The sequence below is a fragment of the Colobus angolensis genome, unplaced genomic scaffold (assembly GCF_000951035.1).
Source record: "Colobus angolensis palliatus isolate OR3802 unplaced genomic scaffold, Cang.pa_1.0 Scaffold299, whole genome shotgun sequence".
NCBI lineage: Eukaryota > Metazoa > Chordata > Mammalia > Primates > Cercopithecidae > Colobus > Colobus angolensis.
Genome location: NW_012116254.1, coordinates 2,541,619 through 2,557,876, shown reverse-complemented (window position 1 = coordinate 2,557,876; position 16,258 = coordinate 2,541,619). Strand labels below are relative to the sequence as shown.

Sequence of the window (16,258 nt, the reverse complement as noted above, 5' to 3'; positions counted from 1 at the left end):
ATGGCTAGAAGATGAGAATTTTCAAAAAGGAGATACCTATATCCCTTCTCTACCAAAGCATTATGATATTCACAGGCTAGCAAAAGTGATGCAGAATCAGCAGGTGAAACTATAACACTCTTTTTTAGCATATCTGAATGTAATTTGAACTGGTCGTATTCATAATAATAAAACAATTTATTGATAAGAAAATGGATAGTCACTCAGATGGTCATTGTTTCTATGAGTTTTGTCACTATCTAAGTGATTATATGGAGGGAATACTCCCTTTTGAATCTCCAGCCTCACCGTGCCTTCTACTTGAAGGCTCGAAGCTTGTTCTAGGGCTTTTTACAACTTCATAAACATAACCTTCCTCTGACTGTGTATTTTTTAAAATTGGAAGTTGTTAGCAGCTAAACACCTTTAAGCAATTATCTCTACTCCCATTCTTACATGCAGTGTAAAAATTTGTAAGAATTTGTAAGGATCTGTACGTGATGTAGGAGGTTAGTTGCATGGAGGAGATCAGGAGCCCACCTTTGTTTGGCTTTGGAGGTACTTACTTGTCATTGTCACAGTTTTGGTTGCTCTTCTGGAACCACTTGATTTCAGTCTTCATATGTCCTAAGCTGTTCTCTCCCAAGCACTCAAAGATGTCTGTGACCCTTTTTCAGGCCAAAACTTGTAATCTCAGTTTTCTCTAAGCTTCTCTAGCCTTCTTGGGGACAGGGAAAAAAGGTTGGGGAAGACAATTCTCTTCTGTTCTAGTTCTTTTTTTTTCTAGGGTTGCAGTCTTTTGAGCATTGACCCCAGCACCAGGATGGGATTTAGGAACCTCTAAGAGTTGAAACACTTTCATTTGGATCCTTAAACCCTCCTACTTTCATATCATGTGTATATTTTATCTCCAGTAGGTGTCTTTTTCTTATTTTCTTTCCTTCATTCCTCGCCTTCTTTCTTCTTGCTTTCTTTTTCTTCTGTGAGTATTTATTGAGTGTCTTCTAAGTGCCAGGTACTAAAGATACAAAAAGAAATCTAATACATTCCCTGCCTCCAAAGAGCTTATTGGCAAACAGGAGACTAAACAAACAGTTATTACATTTTGTGATCAAGATTATGGGCCAGGTGCGTGGCTTACACCTGTAATCCCAACACTTTGGGAGGCCGAGGCGGGTGGATCACCTGAGGTCAGGAGTTCAAGGCCAGCCTGGCCAACTTGGCAAAACCCCGTCTGGACTAAAAAATACAGAAAATTAGCCGGGCATGGTGGTGGGCACCTGTAATCCCATCAACTCAGGAGACTGAGGCAGGATAATCTCTTGAACCTGGGAGGTAGAGGTTGCAGTGAGCTGAGATCGCGCCACTGCACTCCAGCCTGGGCAACAGAGAGAGACGCCATCTTAAAAAAAAAAAAAATTAGGAGACTGGAAGGCACACGGTACTATGGGAACATAGAGGAATAGCCCCTCATTTGGATTGGGCCTGGAGTGGTGACCTTTGAGCTGAGCCCTGAAGGACAAATGGGAGTTGGGCAGATGGAAAGGAAAGGCATGGTGTTAGGGAGTGACAGAGAGGATGTTAACGGGCAGAAAGACCAGTGTGTGCAGAGACATAGCAGGTGAGAGAGAGTAGGGCATGTTCAGAAAGGTGCAGGGTAGGGCAAAGCACCTGAGGCGGGGCAGATGAAACCAGAGAGGTGAGTAGGAATGAAATCCCTAAGGACCATGTATACTTTTCGAAAGAATTTGGCTTGTATTTTGAAGTCTTTGTTTGGAAAGCTGTTGAAATAGCAGCAGTTATTAACAAATGGATGAATTAAAAATATATCGAGGAAGAATCAGATACCCAAAGACTTCCAAATTTCTAACGTTGGCCCCCAGAGATAAACCCTGGAAGAGCAGGTACCTGAGGGGCTTCAACGAGAGCTCTCTATCAAGGAGTTGGTCAGAAGGGGAGATACAGATCTAGAATTCAGGAATGAGGCAAAGTTGGATATGTGGATTTAGTGGTAAGAGAATACGTACATTAAGAAGAGGACTGAAGATGGAACCCTGAGAAATAACAGCATTTAAGGCACAGAGAAATAAGACTGAGAATATAGAGCCAGAGAAACAAGAAAAATACACATGAGACCATGGTGTCCTGACATCCTTTGAGTGCAGTTCCATCCTCATCTTTTTATACTTGACATCCCTCCTCCATATCCAAAGCTTTGTACATGGTAGGTACTTGGTCAGTGTTTTTAAAAATTAGCCATTGCTTTCTTGGTTCTCTGAGATTTATCCTGGTTCCTCAGCATCAACAGAACTAATTGATTTCTTTCTCCCTCTTTTTCTTTTTAATTCAGCCTTTGCTTGGCGCTTGATGTATAATTTCTTGATCTATAATTCAAGCTCAGGGTTGTTTTGTATTTTTATGGTTTCTAAGACATCTCTGTTTACCTATCATTAATTCCTAGTATTTGCTCTGATCATTAGCCTCTGTTAACAGTTACTTAGCACAGAGGCAGAGAAAGTGACAGAGTGGCCCTATTTAAAGGAGCGTGTATACAATAGGAGGATCTGACCCAGCACATTGAACAGTCAGCTGCATGTGGAATTCAGGATTGTGATTGGGATTACATTGGAGCTCCTCCTCTGAGTCTGGAATGCCTTGCGCTGTGGGGTTGGTTTGGAAATAATGATTTGGGACTTCACAGCAGTGTGCTTATTGAGAAGCCAGGGACATTTTTTGGGTTAGAGGGATCCTTGGGCCTTTAGAACACTTAAGATCCAAAAAAAAAAATCATGGTCCACAAACCCATAGTCCCTGTTTGCTCACTTGCTGTTACTATTTGAAGTTCATTGATAATTTGACTTTTTGTTGTTGTTAAAGGCAGTCCCCCATTCTAATGGGTAGTGGTCACTAAAGTGAAATATATATAATTCGAAATAGGTAAGACAGCCCACGGGAGTGTAGGGGGAGGATACTAGAGCTGCTATATTTATTGTTTCCTCATTTTATTTGTTTACTTATGTGACACCTGTTATTATGAAAAAATTCCATCGTATAGGGAAATAGGGGACCAGTATAATGGGCATGCCCTTCTCCCCCTCCCCGCATATGCCATGTGTCTAGTTTCATCTATAGCCCATCCACTTCCTCTTCCATTTTATCTTGGAGGTAATCCCAGAGAGCAGTTGATACATGAAGATTTTAAAAGATAGGGATAAAAAATGACATAACCTAATAGCATACCTAAACATATTAGAAATAATTTTTTATATCAAATATTTAGTCAATATTCAAGTTTCCACCTTTCTCATAAATGTCATAAAAGTTTTATTTTTATTTTCATAGTTTGAATCAGGATTCACATGTTGTGATTGGTTGATATGTCTTAAAAATCTGTTTAATATACAAGTCCTTCCCTTATCCCTTTACTTTTCCTTGCAATTTATTTGTTGAAGAAACTGAGTCGTTTGTCCACAGAGGCTCCCCACCATATGGATTTTGCTAACTGTATCTTCATGGTGTAGTTTAACATGTTTTTCTGTCCCCTGTGCTTACTGTAAATTGATAGTTGGATTTAGTGTCTTGATCTAATTCAGATTTGATTATTTTTTAACATTTTATTTTTTATCTCTTTAACATTTGCTATTTTTTACCTATGTCTTATAGTATACGTAATGTATTAGCTTTATAATGTATGTGTATAATTTATAAATATACATATAGGGCTGTTAAAACTTTTTCTAATCATGATACACGAAAAAGTTTTATAGCTACTGCAGAGATTGTTAGAGTGGTCATTTTAATGGCAATTTATCCTAATGCTGGAGGACTTGGAGTAGACCACTTCATGTTGAAACTTACTGGTTCACTTTATAGTTAAATACATAGTTTTATATGTGAATCTGTGACTTGTCTGTCAGAGTTAAAATACTGTCGTTCTGTTTCAGGATCTGTGGATGGAGTATTTGAACATGGAGCGCATCTACCATGAGTTTCAGGAGACTGTTGGTCTGTGGACGCAGGCCAAGCTTGAGTCCCATTCCACACCCTGTAGTTCGTCCGTGCAGCTGGACTTCACTGATCCTTTGCTGGGTGGGTCCTGGGAGCACCCACCCCTTCGAATGAGTGAATGAATAATTGAATCAGAGCCATTGAGGGTTGAGGTTGACATACTTTATTCCTCCAGTGTTCATTTTTCCTCCGATGCTTTAAAAAGAGATTTCAGTTTACTTATACAATGGTGTAAAGTGCAACTGTAAATGTAATTACTTTGCAGTTTTAAAAATCGGAAGTCTGTCTTTTTCTTTTATAAACTCTTTTCCTCTGTACCAGGAACTCTTACCTTACAAATGAATCAGATGCCTGAAGTTTCTAAGTTACTTGTTTCTCCCAGCACATTTTTCTAGAGAAAGAGTGGTATAAATTACCAGTTAGTTTTCTATCAGGCCACAAAAACCCATTTAAAGTTGCTGATATTTGGGATAACCTATTTTAATTACTGACTATATTTCAAAAATATAGGACATATAATTATAAATTCAATCGTCGACCAAAATATTACAATATATAGTGTAGTAAGACACTGAGGTGATCCAGAGGAATGGAAAATACCTTCTTATTCTAGCTTGCCACTAACCAAAATGCGTTAGTTGTATGAAGAGAGAGAAATAAGAACTTCTCTGGACTTCACGTCATTCATCTGTAAAATGGTGCTGGCTGGTCTCTTCTAAGGCTCTAAAATTTTTCCTTCCAACATTTCCTCTCCCTGCATTTTTTTCTTGAAGCAATAATATGTTTTTCTGATTATAAAAGTTATATATATTAATTTGAAAAATTAAATGATATAGAAAGGTATATATAGAGGAAGGGATGAAAATTGCCCTCAAGCCAGCAACATAGATTCTCATTTTTCTATTCCTAAAAGTTTGTTAAGAGGAAGGAATATGTGAATAGATCTGGAAACTATTAAATGATTCCTGTTCATGCCCTTCCATTTGTAGTGTTTCTATGTTGCCTGAACACTGCCCTAAAAGACGAATCGTTTTCACTGGAGTTAAGTTAGTAATTTATGAAGCCCTTAGTTTGTTCCAAGCAGTGTCTCAGTGCTTTAGATGCACTAACTCAGTCCTCACAAAAACCCTATGTTGTGAGGTTATCCCTATTGAGCAGATAAGAAACCCAATTTGTAAGCTGGTTAGGTGACCTGCCCGCATGGGCCACATAGCTGGTTATTGGGCAGAGCCGTCTGACTCCAGAGACCTGCTGTTCACCACTCAGTATTTTACCTCTTGTGTCTGGCGATCACTATACCTTGTACTTCTAAACAAAATTAGGGCCTAGACTTCTAAATAGTGAGTTTCAGGTTTTTCTCAGATGTAAGAGGTTAGTTGATGATTATATCAAATGATTGAATTTGTAGTGTGATTGGTTGTAGGAAAAATTTCACTAGCACCCTTTTTCTTAAACTAAATTTGTTTTATTGGCTTCAGTATTTTTGTCGGTCATGGTCTAAAGTGGTGATTACTATTAAATATGAATTTAGATTTTTTGTTTGTTTTTAAAATATCCCTGGTTTTTCTTTTATGGTAACTTATATTGGGTTTGAAAGAGCCCCCAGTTTTCCTTTAGCATTGTGGCCTCTTATGTTGCTTGAAAGGAACTTTAACATACATAGTCACAAGTCTTATCCAGTGATGAATACCTAACTTGGTTACATCTGTGCAAACAATGATTAGTTCTAGTGGAAAAACAGCAGCTATAAGGGATATAGTGCTGTACTTGACCTATTTGAAATGTTGAATTCCATCTGTTTGGGATACAAACAATGCAAGTCTCCTTATGCCAAGTAAAGTCATGGCTATTAATTTTTCTTTAATTTTTCTCAACAAGAATAGAAAATGGAATGTTACATCTGGAATGTAATCGGAAATTCATAGTAGTCCCTTAAGTACTTGTTGACTTGACTTATTGACTTGAAATTCCCTTGACCACTGCCCTCCTCTGTTTCTTGCTATTGAAAAGAATTGGGTAGGTAGCAGCATTTTTCTTCATGTTATTCAGTCCCCACCTGCTGTGTGGTATGTGTATTGTGTGGTGAAGGGAGAGGAAGGGAAGATAGGAATCTATTGGATATCTATTGTGTATTCAGCTCTGTACTAAGTCTAGAAGTATCAAACATTTGAATTTGATTAAACAGTATGAGATCATGTGTAATCTAGGGCAAAGTTGCATGGTAGAGGTTCACCTTTGTCTGTGTGTGTGGCAATGGATTGCTTATTTGGACTCCGTAAATCATTTATTGAGTGAATGAATAAGTAAATGACTGATGGACTATATGACTGCATAAATAGAAATGCTGAAGGAGCTTATGCATATGTCTTCATTCATTTTATCTCTTACTGCATCCAGTCCTCCTGTTCAAACCTTGACCTGATTTCAGATTTTTAACTCAGCTATATTCCATAATGCTTATTCCTTTTTCTTCAATTCCTCTGAACTCTGGATGATGGCATTAAAACCTTAACTAGGTTACCTGCCTCCAGACCTACTCCATTCACTTAAACCATTATTCAGATGATAGCTACCATCTCACTCAAGCTTGCATAGAGCTGTTCATGAGATCCACACGATATTAGTGTAAGGCGCTAGATAGTAGCTTTACACTAATATCAAGTCCAAACTTCTTAGCATGTCATACAAGGCCTGTCTAGGGTAATAATTTAAGATCATGAGCTTTAACTCTTTAACTATCGTAAGACTGTAAACTTTTTGAGGATAGGAATGCTACTGAATTATACAACATGCTTCTGATCTCCTGCTAATTCACCTGATTGCTCAGTATCTGTGACTTAATTTTCTTTCAGCTAAAGAAAGAGTTTTAAGTAACTTACGGAAGCATGAGGCTCCCCAGCCTCCCCTTGTTCTGCACCCAGTGAAGCCTCCTGTGCCAGTTATTTCCTCTGCTTTGCTATTGAGTCAGAAGGACGCCACCCAGCTGGTGTGCACAGACCTGAATCTGTTGCAACAGCAGGCCAGGTAAGACTGTGCAGCCTCAAGGATCATGTTCCCATGCTGGTGGCTTTGACAGTCTGGATGATTTGCTACCTGGAGTGGCTTCCTCGTCAGCATTTTTACCAGGAGGATAGTTTGCCCAGCCTGGCCCAGATGGTTCACTTGGTTAACCAAGTTGTGACAAGTCTTATAATTTCACATCAAAATTATGTGGTACTCTCTCCGACTATCAATTTCTCGTTTCCTGTGGTTGCATTTCTGAGCATCAGCAGTGCCAGGTAAGATTTTCTTATGCTTCTCATGAAGAGATCTTCTGATATTGGAAAGATGGTGCTGGAAAGGTGCGAAGTGAGAGTTCCTTTCTTTTCTCATTGCTGTACTCTTTACCTCTCCATATTCTTTAAGAAATTGACATAAACATTGATTGAAGTGTGGAAAAGTTATTAAGTGTTTTGAGTTCACATGGTGGATACAAAATGATCAACAGTTTAAGGTTTTGATCTAACTTGAGATCTTGTGAGAAGGAGCATATGTAGAGTAAGTCTGTTTCATTAACAGTAAGCGAGCCTCACTTTTACAAATCCTATGTGCATCAGTTTCTTATTGGTATTTTTTTCCTTGGCTATTTTTGGTCCAGGCATTTGTTGAGTGTGTGTTGAGTGCACATATAAGCACCTGCCCATTAATGTAATGATACATACAGTTAGACCAGTTTTGACACCCCATGTATGCCATTAGCTTTCTTGGTCTTTGACATTTCATTTTGAGTCATTGGTACTTACAATTAAGACATTGGTACTTGTCTAAGTCATTGGTACTTACAATTAAGACACCCCTTGAGGATGTCTTAAGAAGTCATTGGTACTTACAATTAAGACACCCCTTGAGGATGATTAAGTTAGGATAGAATTGTCATTTGTTCTTGTAGGGTCTGTTGGTATAACATGGATTCTAAATGAAGCTTTGTTTGTGGCTATAAAGTTGTCTCACTTTTCTATAGGCTTTTCTTTCATTTCTTAGCTTTCTCTTTAGCCTCTCTGCCAGGAGAATGATTTGGGTAAGTCTTGTCTCACAACCTTTGGTCCTCTGTTACTATGGTATATGCGTATTTTGCTGTGCTATAATGCTGGCTGTGGGTAACTGGAAGCCTTTATCACTTATCATATAACCTTCCCTAAGACTTTCTTTTACCTCCTGATGATGTTTTTCAGAAACGCAGCTCTTCGGGAATCTCAGCAGGTTGCTCTGGATGGTGAGCTGTTGGACACAATGCCAAAGCAGTATGTGAATCGTGAAGAACAGACCACACTGCATTTGGAGTGCAGAGGCAGCAGTGGTAAGAAATGCCAAGGAGCCGCAGTTGTCACGGTTCAAGTAAGTGTTTAAATTTCTTCAGAATTTAGAGAATTTTAATTGAGTCCATAATGTTGGCATATCACTGAGGAAGATTGAAAGACATATATGGCACACTGTCTGTGTCCCAAACATTTACTAGTTTTGGGGGGTATGAAAACACTCATAGAGTTAATCACATATTTTTGCAGATACCAGATGAGTCCTATAAGACAGATATTCAAATAGGAATTCAAAAAAAAATCAGAATCATTGAGAAGATTCCTAGAGAGAGGGGCTTCAACTGATCCCTTTTATTGTTTTTTTTTTTTTGAAATGCAGTCCTCAGGCTGGAGTGCAGTGACACGATCTTGGCTCACTGCAACCTCTGCTTCCTGGGTTCAAGTGATTCTCCTGCCCCAGCCTCCCAAGTAGCTGGGATTACAGGTGCATGCCACGAGGCCGGGCTAGTTTTTGTATTTTTAGTAGAGATAGGGTTTTACCACATTGGTTGGGCTGGTCTCGAACTCCTGACCTGGTGATCCGCCCGCCTCGGCCTCCCAAAGTGCTGGGATTACAGGCATGGGCCACCGTGCCTGGCCTCAACTGATTCTTAAAAGACTTTGGTGATGATGCAGTTAGAAGGAATGTGGAAGTAGGGTGGCCATGATGTCATTTAGGGGTCAGTGGCTAGGTTAACCTGTTCCAAGTGTTTTGGGGTGGTGGTGGGAATTCACGTTGGAAAGGTTGGTGTGCACCATCATTGGGAGCTCTGGCTGTCTGCTGCACATGGCAGGGAGCCCCTGAAGATGAATGTGGGAAGGATATACGGGAAGCAGATTAGTCGGGTGGAGCTTGCTGACAGGCAAGAGGAGAGACGTGCAACAACGTGACTGAAACTTGAACTGCCTCTCAGAGTTACCTTCTTACACTGGAATATAGGCAGAATTTGGATCTGCGATATTGTATGGACTTCATGATGGAAGCTTAGCTGAAGTTAGCATGTCATAGCATTTACTTTATGCCAGGCCCTGTCTAAACACTTTAAATAAGTTATTTTATCCTTACAACAACTCTGTGAGGTGGCCATTATCATATTATCTTCTTTTCTCAGGTAAGGAAGTAGAGTCCCAGAGAAGTTAATTAAGTTGTGCACCTGAAGTGCCACAGCCCGTAAGTGGCAGAGCCAGAAAGGCCCAGACATTCCAGCTCCAGAGCCAGTGCTCTTTTTAAAGTAGAGATGGGGTTTTTTAGTAGAGATGGGATTTTGCCATATTGCCCAGGCTGGGCTGGTCTCAAACTACTGGGCTCAAGCAATCTGCCTGTCTTGGACTCCCAGAGTCCCGGCATTGCAGGCCTGAGCCACCGCACCCGGCCAGCCTGTGTTCATTAATCACCGCACTGTATTCTTCCTTTGAATGAAGTCAGTATTCCCTAAGCTGAAAGATAAATGCTTGGAGATGAGCACTGCCTATGGTCTAAATCTGTCTATACACAAATGATTCTTTTTTGTTAGCTTTTGGAAATTGGAGAAAATTTATTTTACTCCCTCTTGTTTGTGTTTCAGAAATTTCCCTTGTTTTTTTGCTAATTTTCGTTGTAACTATTCCAATGTCTCCATCAATTTCCTTGGGAGACTCTTTTCTACAAAATGCCTTCTCTTAAATAATCTTCTGTATGCATTGTATTTTTCATTACTTTCAAAATGATTTTTCAACATAGTTGTATGTGTCTAAAGTTCAGAAATTTGACCTAAAAGTTAGGATGAGTCCAACTTATTTTTCTGTATATTATTGTAAATATGTGCGACTCCTAAACATTGAGTTATCTTTGGCCAGGTGCTTTATACAGTTAGTTTTCTTTTGGTGTATTTTTTTTCCCAGTTACTAATGCTGTTGTAGTAAGATCAAGGTAGAAATATTTAAGAAAAAATCACTTGCTGGAGTAATAAAACTGGGAGAAAAGTTTGCCAATTTTGGGTGGAGTTTGAGTTAGTGAGGAAAAAACTGAAAATGTATCTGTTTTTAATAAAAAAAGGGATGTCTTCACCAATTTGTGTTTTTCTATATTTTAAAACTACATATCTTTACCAGACTGTTAATTTTATATAGAGAAGAGAATTCTAAAATGCATTTTTATAAGTGACAAGTAAGACAACTATAAAGAAATGTTTTTCCACTTCTGGCTGATGGCTTGCTCTGTGAAGAATTGTAAATATTTACTGCCTCAGCTAAAGAACAGGTCTCTTGCCCTAACCTCCTATTAGCTGTCTGGGTCTTGCAGTGGAAAATACCACCAGGCAAGCCAGGGAGCTGAAACTCGAAGCCTACCAGTGAATTGTCTTTTCCTTTACAGAAAAAGGGATCATAGTATTATATTATTTGTCTGAACCCTTGAATTGAGATTTTAAACATAATCTTTTGCTTTGTTAATTCTGAAATAAAAAGATACACCTTTTCTAAAATGTCTTCTAGGTGATTTTGATTGGAGGGAGGTCAGAGAAAAGATGATTTATGATAAGGACTGATGTGAACATGGCTTAGATGTTTTTACAAACATACCAAAGTTCTTGTGCTTTCTTTTCTTAAAAAAAAAAAATTGGGCTGAGCGTGGTGCCTCACACCTGTAATCCTAGCGCTTTGGGAGGTCAAGGTGGGCAAATTGCTTGAGCTCAGGAGTTCAGCAGCCTGGGCAACATGAAGGAACTCTGTCTCTACAAAAAATGTTATACAAAAATTAGCCGGGCATGGTGGCACACACCTGTGGTCCAAACCACTTGGGTGGCTGAGGCAGGAGGATCACTTAACTACAGGAGGTCAAGGCTGCAGTGAGCTGTGATTGTGCCACTGCACTCCAACCTGGACAACAGAGTGAGACCTTATCTCAAGAAAAGAAAGAAAAATTGGTAATTGCTAATATAGCTTGAAGAAAGAAGGGGGAAAAGTAATGAAGGACAGAGGGTAAAAAGGAGATTTTGCAGAAGCTTAAAGAATTTGAAAAAGTAGCTGTATTTTGTGGGCCTAACCTCATTAGAAATATTTAAGTTTTCTTAAAGCAGGTTTTAATTTTCTGCTGGCCTCACTTGGTTGGTTAGTGCCCTGACTTTTAGTCTCATTTGGGAAGTTCTGCAAGCTTGAGATCCCCCACTGATGGCTCCTAGAAGTTCAGTATCAATAATGGTATCGACTGCAGTCAGTGTTTTGCCTGACATGCAGATGTGCCAGGGCAATTAAAAACGTGAAGACAGTGAACAACTTTTATAGGCTGAGACTTAAATAATCTTGAAAGTTATATAATACTGTCATTGCTAGTTGAGGCTATCCCAGGCAGTATTTGCCGGTTGATACTTAGAGGATTTGAAGATAAAAATCTGTTTTGTTATGCATTAATGGCAAAGGGCAAGACAGGGGAAAGCTGAAACTCTGCCTGCTATGAAGTTGGAGCATTATCTATGCAAGTTGATTGTGTTGCTCTGATTTTTGGCCAAAGATTATACTTAAATATGAAGCCATCCATTACCCAAATGGATACTTTTGGTTATAAATGACTTTAGTTTTGGAAAAAGAGGTGTTAATGGAGTATAGAGAGGGTGAGTTCCCAGTGTTTATGACTCATCATGAAACTGTCATTGGGAGAGATTATGTCCTGCAAAAGGTAGATTGTGTTATTTTTGTACGTAAAACTGTAGCCCTCTATATAGATGTGTCCAGTGACCACCTCATGGCTGTGTCCAGTAGTTTTGACTCCTTTTAACATCTTTCTATTGTGATATTGAACTTTATGTAGTCTCATCTCTTCCCTCTGAATCTCTAACCACTTCTCAGTTTCCAGGGTTTCTTCTTCCTCAACTCAAACTCTTAGCTTGCTAGTTATCCTGATTCTCTTCTTCATATGACATCATCTTCTTTTGCCTACAGTCTGTGCTGGAGTTCTTAATCTGGGGTCTGTGAATGGTCTTTAGAGAATTGGTGAAGTTCGTGAAAGTGTATGTAAATTTTTTTTCTGGAGAGTTTATAACTCCAGTAGATCTCAGAATAGTTCGAAAAAGAACAAAAGAACCATTTACTCATATGTTGATAATCCTGTTCTGTTTCTCTAGTCCAGAATTCTCTCTTGAGTTCCAAATCTAGATTTCTGCCTGCCTCATTCTAACCGAATGTTCCACAAATACCTCAAACTCCCTATTTCTCAAATTAATCTCATCTTTACCTTCCAAATCTCTTCTTCCTATAATTTCACATAGCTGATCTCCCCAGATAGAAACTTAGGCATCAATATCATCTCTTCCAGTTACTCTACCCTACTTCATTCCCGTATTTTCCATAGTTGCTTCCATATTGGTTCCGCCTCCGAAGTAACTTTCTGAAGCCTCTGACATTCCCTTCTCTGTGTTTCTGTTGCCATTTCTCCATGGTAGGCATACCTTGCTTCTCCCTTGACCTATTGCATTAATTAGATTTCCTCTCCATATCTCTCTCCCTGCCTTGTCTGTTTTCCATTCTCTCATTACTCATCTTTTGAAACAGATCTGATCACATTTCCAGGCTAAAAACCCGTACTTACTTGGCAGTATCAAAAGGAATATGGCCCTTACCGCCCTTAATAATCTGTTGTTGGTCTTCTTCTAGCAGCATCATTTATCCTGTCCCCCACTTCGCAGACATTTTACTTTTCAGTCATTTAGACTTTCTCCATTTTCTAAACACAACATACACATGCATACCTTTGTTCTTCGCATATGCTGCTTTTGTTCTTCTCCCACCTGTTTCTGACCTCCTTCTGGCTCAACCTTCAGTACTTAGTTCAGGCCAAACCTCTTCTTGAGGTCTCTGCGGACTCTTCCAGTCAAATTGAGATGTCCTCTCCATTGCAGCTTGTGGCTAAATGCTGTTGCAGTCACTTGCTGTTTTGTCCTGCCAGACTGAACTCTTTGGGAATAGGGTTTCCATCTTTATTTGTTTTTAATATTATTATTATTGTTATTTTGAGATGGAGTTTTGCTCTTGTCACCCAGGCTGGAGTGCAGTGGCGTTCACTGCAACCTCTGCCTCCTGAGTTCTAGCAATTCTCCTGCCTCAGCCTCCCAAATAGCTGGGATTACAGGCAGGTGCCACCGTGCCCAGCTAATTTTTTTATTTTTAGTGGCGAGAAGGTTTCACCATGTTGGCCAGGCTGGTCTTGAACAGCTGACGTCAGGTGATCCACCCATCTCGGCCTCCCAAATTGCTAGGATTACAGGCGTAAGCCACCGTGCCCAGCCTATTTTAATTTTTTTAGTACACTTCTGCTGAAAGGAAGCATCCTTATTTGTAACACACCACTCATTAGGTTGTGTTACAACTTGTTTTGTGTTATGATTAGTTCTATGCTGTTACTAGATTTTGAGTTACATAAGGTCAGGGACTTTGTCTTATTCATGTTTATATCATCAGTGTCTCATACAGTCAGTGCTGCAAAATGAATGTGTTTGAAGGAATGAACAGCTCTAGATTTATGCCCTTCATAAGTAAGTTCCCTGATTTCAACTATGTTGGAATTTTGTGGATATTATTTGGCCATGACAGACATCATGGAAACTGGAACTTTTTCTTATTAAAAATTAACATTTCATTCTTTGATTGTGCTTACCTTTGCTTTTAAACAGCTTAATACTTTCCGTACTTAAATACTCAACTTAAATACTATACACTGCTTACTGTACATTTTTATTCTAATATAAATGTCTCCCAAATATTCAGTCTTGGGAAGCAGTGAGGATGGTTGCACTGTCTTTCCCAGCCATGTTCACAGTACTTTTGGTCACTTGCTTGGGCACTCTCATGTCCCAGGTATTATGCTAGGTGTTTTGCTTTTATTATCCAACTTAATCTTTTTTTTTTAGATAGAGTCTCACTCTGTCACCCAGGCTGGAGTGCAGTGGTGCCATCTTGGCTCACTGCAACCTCCACCTCCCAGGTTCAAGTGATTCTCTCCGAGTAGCTGGGACTACAGGGGCACACCACCATGCTCAGCTAATTTTTGTATTTTTAGTAGAGATGGACTTTTACCATGTTGACCAGGCTGGTCTTGACCTCCTGACCTCAAGTGATCCGCCCACCTTGGCCTCTCAAAGTGCTGGGATTACAGACGTGAGGCACTGTGCCTAGCTTATCCAACTTAATCTTCATAGAATGAGGATAAGTTCAGAGAAACAGGTTCAGAGACACTGTGAGACTTGCTAAAGTCACATAGCTAGTGAGTAGCTCCATCAGGATTCAAGCCTGCATGTGTCTAAATTCAAGACCCCTACTTTTCCCATTCAGTATTGCCAGGTCATTTTGCTTCAACTGTTTCAGCTGCAGCTTCTGAATACTTGCAGTGTGATTCTGAGTAAGCTGATTATGACAGTTAAATCTCATGTAAATGAACATAGGTACCATTTCATTTTCTCTCTGAGTCTATATAATAGTATTGCCTTCTTTTTTCAGTGATTAGAGAATTTGTGATCTTAACATTCTAGATTAGATCAGTTTTTAAAAATTAGCTTTATGGGAAATGACTTCAGATTTTAAATATAATTTGTAATGACTCCTTTATTAAGAGTTCCAATTATATCATGAAAATATTTTATTCCTTAATAGAATTTTTCTGGGAAAGAATGTACTGGAAATTTCCAGCTATCTGCAAGCGTTTGAGCTATGTATAGCTTGTTTGGGGTGTACAAAGGCAAATATATTTTATGGGAAGTGAAACGTGCTTGTTTCTGTGTTTTCTCTTCCCAACAGAAGCCTCTAACAATTCAGTGATGTTCCTTGGGGAAATGCGGTGATTTATAACTGGGTTCCTTTTGATGTACTTTTGTATTGTGGGTATGCTTGCTGGCCCCAGGACTGATTTATTATCATGTGAAAAATTTGGTCATTCCTAGAAATGAATGATGGAAAAGACCCACTGAGGGCCCCACATTATTGTAAAAACTGACTGAAGGACGTGCTTCGTCCAACTTTTAAATTTAGACAAGGAAACTTTTAAATTTCTGCGTCCACTTAAAATGACTCAACTGGAGAGGCTTCTACCATGCTACTTTGTTTTATTGTCTACGACTTCTTGTAATTATGAACTGATAGTCATTCCATTGCTCTCACCTTCCTTGCAGTAAAAAAAGAAAACTTTCAACAGTAGTGGGAACATTAAACAAAAATAAGTAGACTAGAAAATAATAATTTGGGGATTTTTATTTTTTGTGAGAGAGTCTAAACTTTCCTAAACCAGGTGGTTTTATTTTAGTAGTTTCTACAACATGGAATGGCAATTGTAAAGTTTGGGTAACAAAGTAGGTTTAGTCCTGTCTCTGCATTTTTCCAACCAAGTGGACTTCGGATCCTTTGCCTTTCCACCTCCCTTCATTCTGTGTCTTCCCTCCTCATCTCAGATTCTCTCTTTTCTTGTTTGGCTGCTTTCTGTCCAGGCCAGCCAGGAGATTGTGTGACACGCGTAGTCCCAGTCTAACTGTATTGGTGATGTATTGAACAAAAAGGCTGACTGCAGATAGTCCTACTTACATTTTAGGATATTAAACATGGGTCTGTTATTTGAAATATTTCAAATTTAATTCAGATACCTGTATTGATTTATTATCTAGTTAAATGCAAGTAATTTTTTTTAATCTTTAATTTCTCCAATAGTAAAAATTATTGTTAGCATTATATGCTCTTGAGTATTCACTTTCATGCATTTTGATGTCATAGAGCTTTTTTTTCTCTGTTTCATTAACTTCTAGGGTACATGTGCACAACGTGCAGGTTTGTTACATATGTATACATGTGCCATGTTAGTGTGCTGCACCCATTAACTTGTCATTTACATTAGGTATATCTCCTAATGCTATCCCTCCCCCTTACACCCTCCCCACAATAGGACCTGGTGTGTAATGTTCCCCTTCCTGTGTCCAAGTGATCTC

The 16,258-nt window shown here is 39.1% G+C and overlaps 1 protein-coding gene across 1 annotated transcript in view; it reads left to right on the top strand.

The window, feature by feature from the left end:
- The window catches only part of EPG5 (ectopic P-granules autophagy protein 5 homolog (C. elegans)), a 125,634-nt gene that overhangs the window by 69,285 nt on the left and 40,091 nt on the right, over positions 1–16,258 (top strand). Inside the window, 4 exon segments of the mRNA XM_011949334.1 lie at positions 1–103; positions 3,924–4,068; positions 6,840–7,011; positions 8,199–8,361. Of these exon segments, the coding sequence (XP_011804724.1) occupies positions 1–103; positions 3,924–4,068; positions 6,840–7,011; positions 8,199–8,361 (583 nt within the window).